Here is a 23,029-nt window from a genome sequence, read left to right on the forward strand (position 1 = left end):
AAAGTGTAATCAAGCTTGAGAACTCATGACATGCCCCATGTAATTCGAATTTGCAGAACTAGGAAAATACATTTTGCGGAAATGCATGATGTAAAACAGTAAGTATATTTTTTGCCATTCCTTATTACCACTAAAGAAGACAGTTTATGCCTTGTCACTTGCATGGTATTTGTGCGAACCTGACAATTTTATGAAATATGGCGTCTATCGCCCGCCTAAATCCGAAACATAGTAACAAAAGTTAATGCGAAATGTGGCAAAGCAACTGCTATATGGCAGTCCACGAAACATCTGTTTTAGTTCATTCAGAAACAAATTTAATCAACCAAAACTTAAACCGCCTACAGCGTGAGTGTACGTGATTTGTTTACAAATCAAAAGTGCTGGCGTCCGCGTCCATTGTTTGTTTACAATAGAAAGTAGTTCTTTTAATAGTGCAATATAAAGTTGAGCGCGAATTCAATATCGTAAAAAGCTGAACGATTCTGGCAGTACAAAGGTAACGGAGAAAAAAATGAACATATAATAAAATTGCTTATTTTATGAGTCCATTCCAGCTATGTGTTCTTCTGGTCTCGATCATGTAGAAACCGTGTTTAAATTTGAACTTGATTTTGATGGGATGCGGTGGCCTGCCACCTCATCTAGTGAAATCCACAGACCCGAATCACTGCAATATCAGATCGATCCGCCAAGGTGTAGATTTTTGTTGTTGTTTTTTGTAGGGTTTAACGGCATTTTTCAGCACATGATAGGCTATACATGGCGGCCAGTATTAATGGTGGAGGAAGAACCCGTGAAATCCCTGGAAAGAACCACCGACCCTCGAGAAGCTACTGGCAAGCTTTATCACATACCCACAATGGCCGAATCCGAGATTCGAACCCACGCAGAAAGAAGTGAAATGGCAGTGATCCGTAACGGAGACCGCCTTAGACCACTCGGGGACCCGCCAAGGTGTAAATAGGCTAACATATTGGAATCATGGCTAGCGAAGATGGAGCGGTTACAAGCCGAGACAATCAGATGCAAGATCACCTCATTAACAAGCACGGATCTCACTCATTATCCAATCTGTCCAAGATCCTGATGATGCAAGTTTATATTGTAAGTGTGATCGAAATGCAATCGGAAATAGTCTCCCGAGTGGTAATAAGGTCAACTAATAGAATGCAAGATCCCCTCATTTATATGCGTACATAATGCGTATAATAAAACACTTTGGACATCTTGATGATACAAGTATATAGCATGTGTGTGTGTGTGTGTGATTTTGATTTTTAACGTAGCTTTAACAATGCTTCAGTCATATCGCTACGATGTCTGCAGTGTGGCAGTTTATAGTAATGTCTAGCACCGAGGCAGCATGCCGCAGACATGTAGCATGATGTCCCACCCAGTCACATTATCCTGATACAAGGCCGACCAGTCCTAACACTAACCTCTCATTAATCTTCGGTCATTATCCAATTCATCCAAGATCTCGATGACCATGACGATATAATATTGTATTCCAAGTTGAAACAAAATCGGATCTGACGCAAATCAGATGCAATATCACTTCACTGAAGTGTGGACTTCGCTAATTAACAAAATCATCCGAGATCTTGATCATATAAAAACTCGTACTTCAAGTTGGATTGAAATCGAATCAAAAATATGACCTCAAAGTGGTAAGAAACTGTCAGATTCAAGATCATCTCACATTCATTATCAAACGTTCCCCACATCTTGACAATATGAGCTTATAGCAAAAGCTGGATTAAAATCGAATAAGAAATATGGCTTTCTGAATGGTAACAAGTTTGGTTAATCAGATGCAAGATCGTCTCATTAATGTGTGTGTGTGTGTGGGGGGGATATCGCACATTATCTTCATCGTTGGAGATAATAACGATGTCTATATTTCAAGTCTGCTTAAAATCAGAACAGAAATGTAGCTCCCTGTGAGGTAACAAAGTCTTCCAATCAGATGCAAGATCAGCTAATTAATATTCATTAATCTCATTATCGAACACTTCTAAGATCTTGATTATATAACCCCTTGTTCCAAGCAAGATCAAAATCGGATCAGAAATATAGCATCCATAGTGGTAATAAGCAATTACTGACTGATGGACGGACAGCAGATGCAGGCCATAAAATAAGGTGACTTGTAGATACGCCCAGATGAGGAAACAATGAGCAATACAAGCTGCCCCCATTGTTCAATAATTTATACTTTTACAATGCAAATTTACTTCTTTTTAGATCTAACAGCCTGTTTGGACTGCAAAACTCATCACGTGACTGTACAAGAGATAAAACTAATGTTCCAAATGTTTAAAGATATTAAAAACATTAATAGACATGTTTCCTTACAAAAGTCATTAATCATGACGTGTGTGATTTTGATTTTAACGTTGCTATAACAATTTTTCAGTCATATCACTACGATGTCTCCAGTGTGAAAGTTTTCAGTGATGTCTAGCTCTAGGGCATCATACCGCAGACAAGTAGAATCAAGTTCCACCCAGTCACATTATCCCGACACCGGGCACACCAGTCCTAGCACAACCTCTTAATGCTGAGCGCCAAGCGAGGTCAATCATGACAAGACTTTTTCACTTAAATATCAATCGCCTGTGATAAGAACAAATGGTAATGACTTATTGAAAGATAGCAAAAATTCAGTGTAGTTTAAGTATTAATACATACAAAACTGACAGTGCAAAATGACTCGAGATGACCGCATAAATGGGTACTAGAATCAAACGAAGGACAACCGACACTTGCATATGGTACCAGCTTTATAATGCCATTGAAGTTCCAATGAAAATGATAATCCCATTTTCATTTAATAAGATGTCATCTTCAAGTGACTAAAGAAAAATAGTCTTTTGTTCTAAAACAGAATATCAATTTTCTTGCAGCTGAACGAGTCAATCTCAACATCACTTTAATCACTACATTGTTAGATGCCTTAGATGTGTGCTATATAATAATTTCTTTGTACATGCTTAGTAGTACCCACAGTTGACCATCACAATACAAAAATGTGACTGTAACCGATTCATCCATCCCCTCCATTTTCCCGCCCCTACATGTCACTACATACCGAATATGTGACGGAACTTGTGCAACGGTCCAAAGCCCCATAATTCACAGAGCTTAACCGTATTCACTGAATTATCTGCGATTTTCTAAGGATACACTCCTAAAATGAAGTTCAGACCCGTTTCGAACAGTTAAGCTCGCCCTTAATTATTCTCATATTGTCTATCATTCCCGACCATCGACGTATGTGAGTATCAACCTTTTTTTAAGACTACAAGCAAATGGCTCCATTGTAAGATTGGTAATATTTAAGATCTTTGCAAGAACTGCGTTGTAACTGCAACACATTGAGGGCAAAAGTCAGATTACATGGATATTGAAATATGGTGGAGAAAAGCACAAGAGATGAACTAATGTAACATATTGCTTGATTCTTAGGTTACTCATTGTTTAAATACATTGAAATTTATTTTACAAATTCACAAATTCATTAAGATAATTCTTATTTGCAACACAAGTGTCACTTGCATTTTTATTTTATAAATCTATATTCATGTATAAATCTTGGCTGGACATCTTTGTTTCTATGTACAAAACAAAACAACTCCTAAACCAAAATATATAAAATTGGGTTTAATACAATCTGTGCTGCATTACCAAAAATCATGATAATTCAAGATTCCGAATTTAAAAAATATTTAAAACTCGGTAATTTTCTAATGTGTGTGTGTGATTACTATTTTTAACATAGCTTTAACAATTTTTCAGTCATATCGCTACGATGTATGCAGTGTAACAGTTCATAGTGATGTCTAGCACTGGGGCATCATGCCGCAGACATGAAGCATGATGTCCCACCCAGCAGACAGATGTTAGTACCATTTTTTAAGTCTTGGGTATGTTTCGGCCGGGGTTCGAACCCACGACCTCCCTAGTTTTGCATATTATAGATTATGCAACTAACTTTCATTTAGTTTTTATACAAATATTTATGTCCATATAAACGATGCCTTTCAAAGACAGTCTTACCAATCTTAATCAATTAAGTTCTTACCTTAAAAAGAATACTGCAAAAAGTACACAATATTCCTGCTACCTGTCTTGTCAAGGTTACTTTAAACCTAACCTTTTAATTTTTAAATCAATCATCCTGTAAAGTTTGGTGAAGGTTCATCCATAGAAACCCCAAAGGTTATTCTCTTTTTTTTAGATGAGTGACCTTGATCTCTGACCATTGGATGTTTAATTATTAAACAGGTTTCTAGCATCATCAAAGGGCAACATATCAAGTTTTGGTGAAGGTATCTTTAGGAGAATTCATGTAACTGTGTGAAAACCGTTTGACTTTCTAACACCATTGTGGCTTTAATCTTTAATATTTTGATACCCACCAATCTCAATCTATTTAGCGTCCGTATATTTTACTAGTCAACAGATCTACAGTGTTTGGTGCTGGTATGTCATGCAGAACTCAAGTTATACATAGAAACAATTTACTCTGGTTGGTCATAGTTGCCTTGACTTTTTGGCCTTCTGATCCCAAATCAATAGGGGTTTTTCGGTCTCCTTTAAAGTAAACCACCTGTAATTTCTTTTGGAAGCTATGTGAAGCAGAACCCTACAAGTCATTTTATGGAAATCAATTTGCCCTGGTAGGATGCAGTAACAGAGCTAAAAAAATTAATTTCAGTTGGTTACTTGTCCTGCAAGGCCAGTAACTCGAGCATTTTGCTTGTCCTTCATTGCTTTTACTTGTGCTGCTACACTTAATGTTGAATCAGCTTAAAATGCCTTATATGTGGATGACAGGAATGGTTTGCTGTTTTTTTTTAAAGCACTAAATGACTTTAAACCGTAAGCCCAAAGTCAACAGGATTCTTCACCAGCTGTATGTCAACCCATCTGCAAGATTTCGTGAAGGTGTATGAGCCAGAACACAAAAATCGAACTGTTAACGGAAAGATGGAAATGATCATAACAATATTAGCTCTGCCTCAATGATTGTAAGTAAAATGCAAATCCCTTTAATGGAGGAGAAATGTAGCCCCAAGGTCTTCCTGAAAATGAAAAGTTCTTTCAAGTTTAGGGATCTTTTTCCTCACAAGAAGTATAACAGAAAATGTGGGTATTATACTGGCACAAGCTTTATATCAGAATATCATAAAATATTTATCTCTGGAATAATAACAGTAGCCTCTGTCAATCGTGTAACAAATAAACAATGAAAATGAATGTATCTACACTCCAGTAACAACATACAAAGTTACAAACTTCTTTTACTCCACAAGTTATCAATAAAATCAACATATATCCAACATACAACAATTAACATAATGAGGTACATGTACTTAGTGCCAACAACATGGATCAATTAACAAATGCAAGCACAGATGATAATGAAAGTAAAATGCACACACCAACTATAGGTTCAATGCCCCAAGTTTATACTCATAAAAAAGAATTCCTAAAAATAGACTGGTCCTTACAATATGTATAAAAAGACGTGGGTGGGTCTCTATAGTCTTATCACCCTAATTCTGAAATGGGAGATGATGAGGATTTGTTTCACTTTAGTGTGAATTTTTTTTGTTATATCGATTTTAGTATTTTCGTATCTTCCAATGATCCTGCATTTAAACAAAATATTTGATTTTCATTAAAAGTTATATATACAATCTGATTGGCACAAAATAAATCTATGCATAGTGTCCTTTTGTTCCTTAACACATTTTCATTTCTAAGAAAATAAGAAAATGACTAAGATGGCTAAAAATAAAAGCCACCATTACTCAGGTAATTTTCAACTTGATACTTTAAAAAAAGACATAGCTTACCATTAAAATAAACACTTTTCAATGTTGGTATCAAGCTACTTGTTATGTCAGAACAGGTGTAATGTTTATGTCTTTTTTATTATAATGAGAGAGAGAGAGAGAGAGGAGATGAGCTTTTGCAGATATAAAGTATATTTAAAGGTCAGGCAAAATTTATAACATCAAAATTTCAGTGTGATTCATATGACACACTTAAGATTCTCTCCATAACAATAATTGTTAGCCAATTTTTGCCAGGACTGCTGTGCACACAAATAAATGGCCATATGGCGCAAATCTGTCAAATGAAAAGTCTGTAACAGGTTACCCAACTGCTGTACATTTATTGTTTACTAATTTTGTTTAAAGGTTTCATGGAATGTGGTAATTTGCTTGTGCACTGTGCCATTATAAACTCCCCCCATCTGACTTGCACAAACTCGTAACCAAAACACAATTTTATCATTGACAAAGCTGCTGAAAATGTGTTGCTTACCATATATACTCAAGTAAAAGTTGCACCATCATATAAAGTGCCAGCAGATCTGGGTCTATGTTGTTCTACTGATTAGTATATACAAACTGCACAGACCCAGTTCTGCTGGTAAATTATGCAGTGGCAGATCTTTGTCTATACTGGTTGCAGCTGGATCTGACTTATATTGGAGTATATACAGCATGTTTCACCATGTACTAATGCATGTGGGATACAATTAGCATCTGTCCTCATATTCTTCATCATCCATTTCTGGTCGTATTCTTGCTATATACACACACACACACACACACACACACACAGGATTATAATTTGGAGGAAAATCTAAACAATGAACATTCTGAGTAAATGCTACTTAAAACATAAATGTGTGGAAATGCAAATCTTTAATAATCTTGGTTGTAACTCTTTGCATTTACAAAATCTCAAAAATGTATGGAACAACTCCCAATGTTATCAAAGACTTGTACAAAAACAAATATTAATTAATTTGGCAACAATCATAAAAGTTATATTTGCCAAAAGAAAATAATCAAAATGACAGAAATAAGTTTTATTTGCCAGAGATTTTTACAGACTGAATTTCAAATTGTTTGTTGAATAAATACGTCTTATTTACATTAGTAAACAAATTTTCTGTAGATCAAGAATAAAGTACAAGATGATCAAAAGTTTGTGCTATACAAACCATGTCATTCCAAAATACTACTTCCTAACGATGAGATAATATCAATGACAAGTCTAAACAAGCTCCACTACACATGTATAAAATAATCTTGAATTTGAACTGACACTTTGAACAGTACTTAATATGGTAATCTTTTTTTACAGTGAAGTTCAAAGGCATCCCAAAAGTGTACTACTTAATAGGTGAGCTCCTCCTCCACACACAACCACACTGGGATACACTTAAAACAAGGCATTATACATGCAATAATAGGCATGTTGTATACAAAGTCCGATTGTGATAGCAATTGTGAAAAGGGTTATAACAAACTAAGAACAAAAATTATGAGAAAATATATATAAATTAAAATTAAAAACTTTTATTCACCCAGTATATTGGGTTCATAGTAATCCCCATGTTATAGAATGGATCATCTTACATCAAGGTGCTTTTAGATGATCAATGTATGATGAGATGGCTGTCTAATCTGGATGTCATCCAGAATAAAAAAAAATTGTTTAGAATACTTATAGAAAAATCAACTGAAAATACAAGGTGATTTAACCTTAGGAACATTGTAGTGAAATCAGTTGAAATACAAGGTGATTTAACCTTAGGGACACTGCTTTAAGGATCTGCTAATCCATACAAACATATTATAATGACTAGATATTAACTTGAGAAGCAGTGCCTTCAACTATTTACCTCTTATCACGTACTGGTTACAACATAACGCCCATCTTCAAAAAACTAAAGTATAAATTATATATATATCTATATGACCATAACTGTAATAATTGCTAGCATGATAATCGAAGAATTTAAAAAATTTCATATGCATATGACAACAATAGTATTCATATTAATTTTAAATACCAGATTGAACTATTGCAAGGAACTCAATATCTCGCCTGATCCACTAATGTAATAACATCAATACCAAATATAGGCATTGGAATGTGAGAAGTAGGTCACTGTAATCCTTTTTTTTATCTCAGAAAATGGGAATTCTCAATGGAAATGCATCAATGAAGCATGATGATGGCATATGCAACAAGATAAAATCAAAACTTTCACAAAAAACCTTAAAATCACTGATGCACCTGCTTACTGCTGTAAAGTGATTGTACGTCTTGCCTATGCTTTGTAGATGAGAGAGAAATACTCATCTTATTGCACATGTCTTTATTTTTCACAATATGCTATGCTTGAAAAGGATATTTCAAACCTCCAAAAACCTGTTTGGTTTGAATGCTTTAACAAAATCACCAGAAAATACAAACTTACTGAAAAAATGCTTAAGACTTCACATTTTAAAACAAAATGTGTAACAAGATCTTTTTTTTCTTCATGAAGCACAGGCGTATATTTGCATTGTTTCTTCATACAACTCAGAGCCCAATAGCTCTCTTTTTTTTGTTGCATGTTGTTTAGAGAAACATATTTAAGTCAGTACAGGAAAAGAAGATGGCCATGGCCTGCATGTTGAGCCCACCTATTCTTTAATACGATGTTATACATCTAAATGTATCATTATACCAAGAAACAGGACTTGGTAACCAAAAGCATTTGAAAAACTGACCACTGGAGTATAACAAACCTTATGAGTCTGGATGTATGTATGGACAGAACTATTTATGAATCAACAAATTTGATTTGTTTTGGTGTTGTGGGATTTAATGCCATTTTTTAAACACATGGGTTATACATGGCAGTAGGTATATTTGGAGGAGAAAGGACCTGGGAAGACCTTGGGAAGAACCTCTGCCATATGGGAAGCTAGTGGTAATCTATCTCACATATCCACATTGGCTGATCTGCAACAGAGGAGAGATGTGCCAGTGAGATGTACAAGTAAGTGTCTCAGATGACACAACCACCCATGACACATACATAGATGCAAATTGATCACTATCTTTATCTTCCTATTTTTGTGACTTTAATGGTTGCTACAAACCACTAATCTAAATATCCAACAACGATTCTTCTGCAGAAACGATATGATCCACTCCTCCATCCAGGTATTTTAGTTATGGCAAAAAGTTTCAAATTTTTTCTTGTTCCTAAAACCATGAAAATTGATACCTACAAAAATTGATTATGAGAATCACAAATACCCTTATAATTCAAATGTGCATTTAGGTTTTTCTGGACAGCAATGCTTTAGTTACAGGTACAGTCTACCACTTTCACATTATTAGGGCCTTTGGTGCAAGTTATAAGATAAAAATAATACTTATAATTTCACAAGAACAAAACATTTTACATTTTTTCTCTTGTCAAATCATAATCAAGTAAAATTTATAAGGAAAAACTAGACTTAAAGATAACAATATGGACAGATAAGTTTTCTTTTTTTTTAAAATTGAGTTCAGATAAAAAAGCAAGCTGACAGCTTCTATTTCGTAAAGTGGACTGATTACTTTCTGCACACCATTATTATCTAACATGTTAGTAGTATATGTAATAAAAAGGTTTACATGTCAAGAAAACTAGTGGAAAAAAATCACCTTTCTAGGTAACAATGTAATATCAATAAAGACTTGATGTCATATCATTTAATGACAAAGACAAATATCACATGATCAAGACTGACTCTTTTATAATCTAAGTGAGTAAAACTGCAAACAGATGAACAATTCTAAACAATTGTAATAGTCACGTCTATAATCAACAGAATTAAAAATCTGGCAGTAGTGGTGCATAAATATACATTGTTCATACAGATATTTAATCTCTGAATTCAGTATTTTATTCACTGACAAGAACTGCAAAGAAAAGTTTTTATAACAAGGTCTCCCATATATTATTGCTTGAAAGTCGAGTCTAACTGTTATCTGCACATACCTAGATCTGCCAATGTATAATTGTGCAAACAGGTCCGAGTCTATGCAGTTTGTTAGTAGTCAGAAGAACAAACAACAGAGCCCTTGATCTGCTGCCACATAATGTAATGGTAGATCAGGGACTGTTTTTCTTTTTGTTTGCAATTAGACTTGACTTATGGGTGAGTATATATGGTAGATAAAGACAACAGCTGTGGGTCTTGGTGGTATGAGGTAGGGTGGAGACATCTCATCTATTTCAGTTTGGCAGTTATAGCAAGTTTATTTGCCCAATTAAAGCTTTCTTAAAGGACTACAGAACTTTCTTATGTCTTAATTCCTTTTCCAATATGTTTTGGACAGGAACCCAAATTCAAGTACTATTCCAATGTTTTGGACATGAACTCAAATTCAAGTACTATTCCAATATTTTGGATGAGAACTCAAATTCAAGTATTATTCCAATGTTTCGCACATAAACAAAAATTCAAGTACTATTCTAATGTTTTGGACATGAACCCAAATTCAAGTACTATTCCAATGTTTTGGACATGAACTCAAATTCAAGTAATATTCCAACGTTTTGGACATGAACTCAAATTCAAACACTTTTCAAGACTGTGTAACTCTTCATATAAATTAAAACTAAATAAATGTCTAATTTAAAATATTTGAGAGAATTAAATTAATACCAAAAAAATTGGAAATGCAAAGTATCACTTTTCAATTTATTACATTTTACATGCTACTTGTCTAAGGTGTTCACAAATTTAGACCCTCACTTTGACATATTTGTTTTGTCCAGGAGGTTTTTAAAAAAAATGATTATTCAAGGCCTTCCAAAAGTTTTGACGGAGTACTTCGTTGAACCTTTTCCATATTTTGTTAACTACCTGTGCTGTGTAACATTTGAAACACAAAATTGTATCAAATTCTATTTTTGATAAATAGGCAAATAAAAAAAAATATAAAGTAAAAAAGTAATGTACTGTAACTTCACAAATTTTCATAGGTTCCAATTTTCATGCATTTTGCTGCTGATAGCCATAAACACCATGTTGTGAAATGTCAAAGTTTAATGTTGCATTTGGATTTTAGGAAAATCTGGTTTATGCTCAGAAAAATCTGGCTTTTGAAATTATTTCATGTGGCAGAAAGAAGAAGAAATTTTTTTATATCTTTCGAGTAGTGAACTTTCAACACATAGACTCTTCCAGGATGGACTGCTTGTAGTAATGCCTTTGATCAATTTTAACCAGCAAGGCATATAGATAATTACTTCTTTTTATATAAAGTTACTAATCTCTTAAGTTTATGAAAGCAGAGGAGTTTACAGCGGAGGTTGTGGTGCAGGCATTTTGGGTGGAGTGCTATTTATTTCAAGCTGCAGTACTGCTTCTTCTATATATATATATATATATTCACTAAACTCCACTGTAACCCTTGCTACTACTGATAATCCCAGTGGGAAAAAAAATCCCTTTATTCTGTGTCTTTATGCCAAGCTTTATGTTTCTTCAACATATTTTTCTGTAATATTAAATAATCAAAGACCATGAAGAGAAGAAGTTGTATGACATACCATATCAGTTTGTGATTTGAAGGGAATATGTAATGTACAAAACAAACTAGTTGTTCAGTCTAAAATAAACTAGGCAGGAAATCATCACTGTGATGGGAAATACAAGTAAACTTGTGAATCTTTCAAGATATGATTTTCTAGAAAAAATCTGCCTATGAATTACAATGCGATTTTTCTTTTCCTTTTCACGATACTAATTTTTCTACAAAGTTTTCCTTGTGACCTACTCCACTTATTTAAAATTCAAATGTCAATAATCACAATAACCATTAATGATCTGTTACTATGATTTGGTTTTGGGACAGCTGTTTCACGAGCAAACAAAATAAATAAACTAGTTTTTAGATAATTCTGAAGGAGAAAAACAATAATGTCATATTACAAAATTGTCATGAGAACAATTGCATGAAATTCGGCAAAGAAATTCATAAAATTTTCAGTCAAGGATTTTACAAGACACAAGAGCATGTAATATACACACTCACAGTACCTATAAAACCATCCGTAACGGTTTGCTGGACCTTTGCTAAATTCTGTATATAACTACCACATATGATCCATCAAGGATCTTACATCATGTACTCATTTCATACAATATTTTAAACATGAAACACTTTGAAGACATTTCTATCTTCTGTGTGAATTGGCCACAAAGCATTAAAGTCATTCAATGAGTTGTGTGCATTTAACATGAAATGAGCAAAAACGTAGAACTCTGTTTGGCATTAATAAAAATAGAGAGGTAAAACCAAAGTGCTTATTGATGCATTGAACAGAGTGATGTTATCTTGTAGAAATGCTTGATGTTTTTTGTGACAATATGACGCAATATTACACAAATCTAATATAAAAATATGACATGGATTTATTAAACGTTAGATCACCTATGTCATATAATCAGTCTGTAATATTCATATTTACAGTTTTCCCAAATACTGTTCTATGAGAATAAAAACGTAGATAGCAACAACTATCTTTTGACTTTTCATGCAAAGCTTCTTAGAAATGTCACGCAAGTTTTGTATCAAGAGGACACACCTGGCCTGCACTACATTCACCATATCGACTTAAGCATAATCTAAGTTAACAGGAGAACATTGTGAAAGTTTCAGGTTATTCCATACCAGGTGGTAGGGAAGAGCACATCATAATATTTTCTATCAATAATTCCCAGTTCAAGTCTTCTTTCTCTTCCAATTCTCTCTTAACTGTCACATTCTCCTACAAACTCTTTTCCAATCCTTGATTCATATTCAGTGTGAATATAATCGCTACAACTTCAAGTTTCAGATTTTGAGAAGTTAAGCACAGCACACAATCAACTAGACTAGTAATGATTTTACACAGAATATTACAGACTCAGCAATCCATGATGTGAAAGATCAGTTCTAGCACAATTGCACCTTCATGATTCTGTTGGGCTACACTGTGGATCACTGGGATAAGTTCGTTGTCTAGGTCATTCATATACAGATCAGTCAAACAGCTTCCATTTGCACCCACTTCATAACCAACCTATATAAAAAATTAAATTCTTTTGTTATAGGGCAGTGGACAATCTTACCGTAAATCTAGAATTTCTCATAATTATTTAGTCCTAAATTATTGTCACTACGTTTTATTAGGGAGGAATACATATAAGTATTGCTCCTTTGGTATTTTCGCTAATACAAGTCATAATCCACTGTAATAATATGGAACTACATTATCTTAATACTACAAAATTTCTCTAATAGCAGGTGCTCTATGAATTTGCAGACAAGACTTGTGAAGCAAATATTCTTGATCAATCTGTAAAGTACTAAATTCATTGCAGGCATATGCCTGTTACTGAGACAGGAAATGAAGTGCAAAAAATAATGTGCTTCAAAACCAATTGGACAGTTTGTTTTGTAAAGAAATGGGTAGACTATCACATTTTGTTTTGCTAATCAATGAGGTTTGAAACAAGAAATCTTACTGCAGCAGAAGGAATTTTATTTTACGATAATCAAAGGCTGAACTTTGATTATTAATAAATTAGGTCTTCTAAAAATAGCTAATCAATGGCTTATTAAAGAACAAGATTTTTGTACAGTGATCTAGGTGACTAAAAATAAGGAAATGAATTGCAAAAAAATCAATATTGTGATGTGGATCACCGTTAGTAAACTGAACACTTACTCTTTCAGAGTCAATTGTGACTCTCAATCCAATCCTGGTGAGTGAGGACTCCTGTAGTTTCTCCAGGTGAGGAGTGAGAGCTATGCAGCATGCTGAAGCAAGGGTTTCTGCAAGCCGACTCAGATCTACAGGCTCCCATTTGCCAGAGGCCCTATCCTCAGTATCAATAAAGAAAACTTCTGTCCAGCGGATGAAACACCTGTCTCCAATGTAATCTGTGGATTTATGAATGTGGATGCTGTCCACTCCATCCATTTTCATGTTGTCAATAGGGCTCTTCACACTAATGATTGGATATAAATATACAGGATAGTACAGTGAAACCTATTCATACAGACCAAAACTAAGGTAGGACTAATACAATCCTTTATATGCACTAGTATAGGATAAAAAACATTCAACCATGGGTCAGAAATTTTATGTCTGACATGATGATAGGACTTTGAGTGTTGCATGCAAAATACTGATCCAGAGTGGATGTTTCCTATCCTATACCAAAACATAATCAACGATTAGTTTTCTCATATTCCTAAATCAAAAATTACAATTCAAGGCAACACAGCATAATGCCAATTCTAATGCAACTTTCAAACAGCAAATTGTAGTGGGAGGTTGGGGCTGGGAACTGGGAAGGGGTAGGTTTTCAGTGGTGGTAGTAAAATAATTTTAAGGATGCAATATTTATCTGCTATTACTGCAATTCATGTTACAAAGCTCCAGTCCAAGGTGAATATTCCCTCCTGCAATTAGTAAATTGCAGTACAGAACAATAATAATTAAAAAAAACAACAGGATCAAAGTCTCATACCTCAGTCCACTTCCAACAATTAAAACATACTTCTTTGATTCGTACTGAGACTGAAAGCACATAAAACAGGAAAGAAGGGAATCGGGTAAGTATTAAATAATTACAGTTAGTTGTAACCCTTAAAAAAACAACATTTTAATAGTAGTAATTAATTAGCTGCTATTACTGTGTTGCTGATTTTGTCTGCCTGTGGAAAGCCGATGGCCTAAGATAAGCTGTTGAGTGAACTTTAAGCTTACTGTCAGGACGACCTGCAAACTTTACTGAACTGATACAACCGGTCTCAAAGTATAAAAGAAATACCCTCACTCTGGTGCATCATTGATTGAAGATAAAATGGTAAAAAGGTGAAGAGCAATTGCCAGTAAGTGGCTTTCATGACATCATACAAAATGGAATGATTTAAAAAGTTCCAAGATGCAGCAATGGCCCTGACCTAATGTACTTTGATTTCATGGAAGAGAGATCCTTCTCTGTGAGAAAATGATAGACTCTTTTCATAATTCTCTCTTTAGGGGCCCCGAGTGGCCGAGTGGTCTAAAGCGCTCACCGTTACGGATCACTGCCATCTCACCTCTGTCTGCGTCGGTTCGAGTCTCAGATTCGGCTAATGTGGTTATGTGAGAAAGCTTGCCAGTAGCTTCTCGTGGGTCGGTGGTTCTTTCCAGGGGTTTTCCAGGTTCTTCCTCCACCATTAATACTGGCCGCCATGTATAGCCTATCTTGTGCTGAAAAATGGCGTTAAGCCCTACAACAACAACAACAACAATAATTCTCTCTTTATTCATGAAAAAGATGGCTGCAATTTTCTTCTTCTTTTGATTTAGCCAGACATAACCGTACAGCTCAAACAGTGCAATGGAATAATCTTTATCATACCCAACACAGATACAACTGAGACTGGGGATTTCTGTAGGAACAGGAGCTACTGAAAGTAGCAGGTTCTTGGCCAGAAACCCAGGTGGCAAAGAAGTGAGGCTGAATCATAGTTACCACTGAAACATAAACAACCTTTTTCCAAAGACAAAGCATGAATTTCAGTCCTACTCATTGCAATGCTAGGGAGTCTGTCTCAACTCTTTACCTACAGTTAGTACTGAGTATCCTGGCTACTCATTGCAATGCTAGGGAGTCTGTCTCAACTCTTTACCTACAGTGAGTACTGAGTACCCTGGCTACTAAGCTTGTTATGCAGGCTGCCAATGAACAGCTGTTAGTAGGCTGAACCCAAAAGCATCATAATGGCTGCCTGCCACATGCAAACTATGTAACTGAAGGAAAAATAAAATACCCCCCCCCCCCCCGGAAACAAAACAAAAAAAACCCAACAAAAACCATCACCACAGTTTTGTGCCACACATTTCCACCATAAAATGTATGTAATCATCAGGAATCAATGTTTATATTCACACAATGTTTATGATTTTTAAAAAAATTGTCACAATATTTGTTTACAATAAATAATACAGCAATTTTCTCAACACTATTTTACATGACGTTTCAACTATTTTACTGCAACTTTAGAAGTTTTCAATGATCCTGTCTGAAGAAATCTGTCTATACATCATTTTAGTTTGTACGATACTAAAAACAACATGAATTCCTAGAAATAATTTTACAGTTTGTTTCGGCAACTGAAGTAGGTGACCACATATGACCAGGCTTCTCATGAACAAGCTTTTCAGTAGATCTATGTTTCAGTTGCAAATGACTCAAAAATCTCTTCATGAATCTTTTTTATAAAGAAAACACACAAAAAACAGGAAAAAGACAAAACTATTTCCCATATATTTTCATCCAAATGAAATGTTGGCCCCAAATCAGCTGTAAAGTTGACCACATGTATCGGCCCCACATGTTCCGACATACAAGAATGCCACAAATTTCAAAGTCAGATTCAGAAAAAGCTGAAATGTCACATGTTGAAACTGATCATGCACTAATGCCCAATCTTTCATCTTGAATCTGGAATCATTTGTAATGCTGTTACTTTAAAATCCTTAAAACAAAATCATCCAAATCGAAGAAGGTTGCCATTTTGTTTAACTTTCCACAAATGACCTCGTTTTCAGTGTTAATTCCCAAATACAGGTTGTACAACTACTAACAGTTCACATTTATAATTTTATGTAAGGGATACTTTTATTGGCTAAATATTTTTAAGTGCCTGGATGCTTGCAACTGCATCCAATACAAATCTTTAATATGAAATGCGTAAGTGCCTCTGGGTTTCCCAAACCATGGCTTAAAATGCTTCCATACGCCAACAAGGACAGAGAGGTAAAGCTAGCAACACACATGGACATCTGTAGATAAGGCTAAGGCTATATTTAGCAATGAATATATGCATTAACAGAAGGTCAAGAGTTGGGGGTAATGTCTAAAAAGGAAGTTCCGATCAAAAGTTTTTAAGGAAATTTACACAATGACCAAAAAACACAAAAAAGGATCTATCTAAACATTATATTGCAAGAAACTGGTCTCTGAAGCTCACAACTGACATTGTGACAAGCTCTGAAAGATACCTATCCAGCCATACAGTGGAACCCACAAAGAACTAAAGTTTATATGACAGGACTGCTTTACAGACATTAATGGTGGATACTGAGCAATCTTTTCTGTCGAAAAGAAAAAGCTGAAAGTCTGCAACTACAATTAATCGAGAGCAGATTAACACATTTCCTACTTGCACCAAAAATAGAAAATTCTCCACTTTTCATTGTAAACTATGGAAGCTGATTGCCTTTTAACTGAGGCAGATAGCTGGATATGAGCCAGGTGCGAAGGTGGAGAATTTGAGCAGTGTTGTGCACAAGGGACCCAGTATGCTGATACAGTACATCTCTCTTCAGTTGTAATTCCCTCGTATCTTCAATCAAGCAGATAATGAAGTCTTCTCATCCAGTCTTGCTAAGAGAGCAAGTGTTTGTTAGATTATATTGTGAGAAACATGGACTGTTCCTTGACAGGTGAGAAAATTCATCCCCATGCAATGACATTTTGAGAAGTGATCAGAACCAACTTCTGATTGGGGTTTACACCTATACAGGAAACCTTCTCCCAACAGAAAGATTCATCAGAAGGGCATGTCTGAAGACTGTGAATCAACCAGTTATCAAAGTCCTGAAGGATAGAAACCCTAAGGACCATAGATGAGCCACTTTTACACCCATCACCTTGGTGAAAGTTCTGGGAGTGGAAGCTAGGTTAAAAGTAGTAGTCAAAAGTTGGAAGGTCTGTCCCAGACAAAACTACAGGAATTTCCTGTGGGCTGGGAAGATTGGGATGTGAAGATGAGCATTCTGGAGAAATATGTAGACTGCCATTCTGATCGCATTCTTGAGTGAAAAGTTGTTTACATCTTGAACTGCCCTTTCCGAAGGAAAAGTTGTTCAAAGGCGAAAGACGGATGACAAGTCAAAACTTTCCACTCTCTTTGAAACTAAGATGTGGGAATAAAATGCTGGACTTTGTATTTCCATTATCCTCTCTCCTGCATGTTTCCCATGAAGGGTGTACACCTCTTCCCACTGAGAAAACAGTTGGGACTAGATCTGGGTCCTTGAAAGAGTGGAGGGTTCTGGAAGTGAAGCCAGTAAACCTAATTTATTGTGGAAAGGACCCACATATTGTCAGAGAGTTGACCAAGCCTACAAAATATGCTTAATTTGGTACCTACAGGGACATTGGGAAGAGTGGGAGTCAGCAAGTGTGGTAGTGACTCCCTACAGATGTCTGCCTCTCCTGGTTCCTCCATCCAGTTCACTTTAAGAAAGTTGGGTGGAAAGGAGCTTTAAACTGGAACTGATATCGGTTCAGGCAGTTTCCATGTTTAAAAACATTTAGGAGGGAGCTGTGGACTTTCTGGGATGGAGATGTTTCTTTGTATGGTTTAGTATGGCACTGTACCACAGCCAGGGAATGATGTTGCCTATCGCTCAAATCTTGCAAGACCAATGTAGGGATTAGCCCTCTGAATATTATCACAACATCAAGAGGTGTGGCCCAAAAAAAGGTTTACACTGTGTTCCAGCAAAAGCCTTTGATGTCTTGAAGGCAGCATCCTTAGAGGTGAAGGAATTCTACAGACAATGCCATGACAGAAGAGCATTTTTCTAGATGACTTGGCAATGTCATCTTCCAACTGCAAAAGAGGATAATGATTCTTTTTTCAACAGCCTGATGGAGGGGCAGCCCTTCCCCTCCACCAATCTGCTATGTGAGACTATGGTAACTACAGCTCCAAAGCCATGAGAGCCCTGAGGGGAATACAGGCCCAGGTCTCTGCACCAAGAGTCAAATGTGTAGGACTTAAGGGTCCAAAGCTTAGAAGAGGGTTCAGGCCATCCTTCTGAGTCAGCTCTCCTGACCTATAGACAACTTTTGAGTCAACTCTCAAGTGATCACTGACAGAATTTTGACAACTGTCAGCTGACACATCACCCTGTGACTGGTGATCAGCACCCAGTGCTGGTGACTGGGCAATGACCAGTCAGATATCTGTTTGGATGGGGAATCCAACTCCAAGTACTGATATCTTCTGGATTTCAATGCAAGTCTACTTAAAGTAAGCGTGTATCCTTTGAAGGACGTGGCTCACGCTTGAGTGGCTTTGTAGCTTCCCTACCCAAGAAGTGCCTTTGATTCCACTCTTCAGTAATATAAGAAATTAAACAATACACTGAAACAACAACTGAATGTAATTACTTTCTCTGACAGCAATTACTATTTGTAGAATGAAACACAACTGGATAGGAATTACTTACCCCGATACCAGTAACTAATGACGGAATTAAAACACAAGAACTGTTTCACCACCCAAAACCCTCAATATCAATGAAAAGGGACAGATACATTAAAATAAAGCAAGGACTGGAGAGAAAATAATTAGAAACATACAAAAAAATGGGATACAACTGACAACAGAATTGCCAGAGGCAAGTAAAGTGATGAAGCTTTGAGTGCCCAAAAGGGAATAATTCCCTTGGATTGGGCATTAGTGCCATGAAAAGTTAATGCAATAAAAGTAGGTACTGCCGTTAAATCTACCAAAAACTTTCTCACACTAATACAGTGCATAAAACATTAGGTTTACAGTTCAAATTCACCTTTTAGCGATATTTAAACACATTATAATTAAGAAAATGAAGGTCAAGAACTTTACAACTAATGGTAATACAAAGCATTCAAACTGTTTATTTCAGATAGTTTGTATAATGATACAAATATCACGAAGCAAAAAATAAAGCCCACTTTTGGTCCTAAGTAGACTGTTAAATAAAAAAGTTAAAAGCTTTTTGAACCTGAAACTGGACTAGATAATCTGTGCACAAGACTAGGCTAATCAAGACAAAATGTCCTGTTTGCCTGACACACTTTAACCACTGGACATTTTAGGATGTAAATGTTTTATATCTGAATGTTTATCTTAAATAACTGAAAAAAATGCTCAAAAAATCCATGGAAATTTGGGAGTTTTGTTTTGTTCCACTATCATTACAGCTGAAAGTCATGAGATAAAAGACTGGAGTCAAAGGAAGAAAAATATCTATTGGTGTTCTACACTGCAAAAACATGATCATACTTGTATGCTGGAATGAGGAAAAAAATCTGTTGTGGATAGGGTTTATTAAATGGAAGGATCTTTTGGAAGTGGTATATATTTACAACTAGATGCAAGTCATTTTGTTTGACATGGTCAGTTTTCAAATGAAAATTGGGTCAAGAAAGTATTTTATGTGCTTGTTCTATAAAGTTCCATTCACACTAAATAATTTAGCTAGGAAATGCAGCTTTAAATATGATAACGCATTTATAGTGATAAAATATATGGACTGATCTTAGGTCTAATTTTTTGAGTGAAAATAATCTAGTATGCCAGCAGTTAGGTCCTGAAAAGCGATTAGGTCCTGAGAAACTTTAAAGATTAAAACTGGTAGACAAGACTTTTTTTCTGTAGCTTTAAGAAGACAGCTCTGCTAAACAATCTCCTGCTTTCAATCAGCTGCATTCTTACACTCTAGAACTACATTCTCTTCTAATGTGGTTCACTACATGGCAGTCTTCTGTCACAAGTAAAGGTTTCCGCCATTATTAAGTTTTAACTGCTGAATGCAGCTTTAACTTTTGAGATCATATGACGGTATTCATAAAATAATACTAGACTGCTAAATTCTCTTTTTTTAGCTTGGTGTTTGGATGTTAACTAGATAACCATATCTTAATAAACACTATGCTGGCAATAAACTGAACTAGTTTGCAATTTTACAAAGACTTCAAACCATCTTATGGCTGATTATTACCAATGTACAAATGTCAAAAGGTTTTTAAAACCAAATGTCTTACCCAATGTTGACATTTTTGTCATCATCCACCCATCTTACATAGACTGTCTCCTCGGGCTTGGCAGCTGAAATAATACCACAGGCAATGGTGTAGTCCTGCATGTCCTTCATGGCCTGTTTCAGTGCCAGCATTGAGTCTGGTGTAATTTGGACCATAAGTCCATCCTCTACAATGCTGGACTTTGCTGTCAGGCCGGAACTGCTCTTCAGAGCACCATTAAACACCACAAAGCTTGCCCCTGTCACTGATGACAGAAAAAAAAGAGGGTAAACTGACATAATCACATTTATTTCTTAGTTTGATTATCATCTGTTCACTAAATTCTCATCACAATGACCTTTAAAAAGTTTTTCATGTTGATTCAGGTATACCATTATATAAAAAGTTACTTTATGACAAAGGATCAAATGAAGTCTGCTGGCTTCATACTTTAAGACAGATTCGCTTCAAACATGACTAGGATTCAAAAAGGTCTACATTTGGACTTTTTGAAAAAAAAAATTTATCTATGCAAGTTTCCTGACCATTCCTTAAAGGAAATGAAAACAGCAAAAAATAAGTACATCACACCTACCTTTTCTAGGTTTGTTTTGTATGTTAATAGCCTGTGTTTGGTAGTTGCCATCATCATTCTGTATACACACCAGGTGCGAGTCGGCATCAGGGCTAAAGTTGGCTCCCATTGCCATTACATGTTCGTTACTATTGTTCACTACCTTCATCAGCTAGGAAATAAAAGCAAAAGATACAAAAATGAAAGTCTGGTTATAGAGATAAGAAACTGGCCACATCAGTTAATCACCCCATTTTTCACCCTCTGTCTGTATTCGCCTCAAGTCCCTTTTTCTGTATCTTTGCCCACCCGTCTCCCTCACTTTAAAGTTTAATAATCACATAATATATGCCACCCTAAAAACTTCTCTTCTCTGACTGGTTAAAAGCAGTTAAACTTTATGTTTTTCTGTAAAATCATGTCCTTGCAAATTGGAAAGTCTTCAGAGATTTCAGCTGTCTCAAGTGTGAAGACTGTATTAGGCTTATGACATCTTAACTAGATATGGCAAAACATGACATTGCAAGTTTAATGATGAATAAATCTCTAAGACAGCAAAAAAGAAAAATAAAGCCCCAAAAGAAGGGAATGGGAGAAAATAGCAATAAAAAAAAATAATTACTCCAAGTATTAAGGTCTATTATAATAATTAGAAAATAGACCTATATATTTTTTTATCCATTATGATCATAATGTTTGGGATGACTCATTATATGCACTGGAAAATAAATGCATACATAGGACCACTTGGAATCAAACCTGCAGTTTGAAACCTCATAATGAAAAGTATTATTCAATGCATAAACTCTTGTTATTAATTAATTATTTCAATTAATACCTCTTCATATCTGTTCTTGGGAAAGTTTATCATTGTTCTTTTATCCTCCATGTGAATTGTAACCCCTCTGATGTGGGGCAACATGTACTGGAAGTTGCGGAAATCCGCAAGTAGATTCATGATAGTATGGCCAATCTCAAAGAATACAGGTTTCCTGTTCCGAACACTGATTAGTGGGCATGGATAATCTAATATAAAAAAAGATAAAAACTGAAAAATTACTTTAGTGAATAAAGTTTAAAAAGTATCTGCATAGGAGCAATCTACAAAAGGGAGAAAGATTAATGTAAGGAGGAACACAATGTAATTTGAATACACCTTTATTACATTTTTAGATGAAGAAAAGTGTTAACTGGCCTCTTGAAAAAATAAACTGTATACAGACCTGCCAACCCTGACGAGTCCGTCTCAGTAAGGCAGTTCATTTTTTTCCGTAAGATTTACGTTTTCAGTAAGGTGTAACAAAATATCAATAACTCCTATTGTAAAGCTGGAAAACATAATTAAAAGTTTGATGCATCGACCATAAACATTATGTTCAACGGAAAAGTTTGTACTGTACATGTACACTTTATTTACCACTAGTACAGCTGCACAAACTCTAGTTCCAAACCCTATGCAGCTCAATGACTTGTTGCTATCTCTCAACTTGATATAATTCTTGGAAATTCTTGTCCATTTCACATGATGACAACAATTATGTCTTCTGCCACTAGACATACCCAAGTTGGTACGTGATGTCCAATAAATGTAACTGTGTCCTTTCTAGCTTTTATTCACAAGAATCTGAATATTCCTTTTTATTCTTCTGTGTTGATTATTAAAACTTTCTAGAAGCTTATTTTCCCTTTTGTCTTAAACATGCATAGCTTTCTGGACGCCATTTTTGAAAATTCTACAATC

At 35.3% G+C, this 23,029-nt stretch overlaps 1 protein-coding gene across 2 annotated transcripts in view; it reads right to left on the reverse strand.

Moving 5' to 3' along the window:
- Positions 1-5,162: 5,162 nt before the first annotated feature.
- LOC149806781 (uncharacterized) overlaps positions 5,163-23,029 on the reverse strand; it is a 72,494-nt gene continuing 54,627 nt past the window's right edge. For both annotated transcript variants that reach the window (XM_089957502.1, XM_089957493.1), the window contains 5 exons: positions 22,127-22,314; positions 21,310-21,460; positions 20,736-20,979; positions 13,583-13,865; positions 5,163-12,934 (listed from right to left, as the gene is read on the reverse strand). In XM_089957502.1, the coding sequence (XP_089813628.1) occupies positions 12,779-12,934; positions 13,583-13,865; positions 20,736-20,979; positions 21,310-21,460; positions 22,127-22,314 (1,022 nt within the window). In that variant the 3' untranslated portion in view covers positions 5,163-12,778. The remainder of the gene's footprint in view (positions 12,935-13,582; positions 13,866-20,735; positions 20,980-21,309; positions 21,461-22,126; positions 22,315-23,029) is intronic.

This window comes from Sinohyriopsis cumingii, chromosome 1, assembly GCF_028554795.1.
Source record: "Sinohyriopsis cumingii isolate HCF-2022 chromosome 1, ASM2855479v2, whole genome shotgun sequence".
In the NCBI taxonomy this organism is placed as follows: domain Eukaryota; kingdom Metazoa; phylum Mollusca; class Bivalvia; order Unionida; family Unionidae; genus Sinohyriopsis; species Sinohyriopsis cumingii.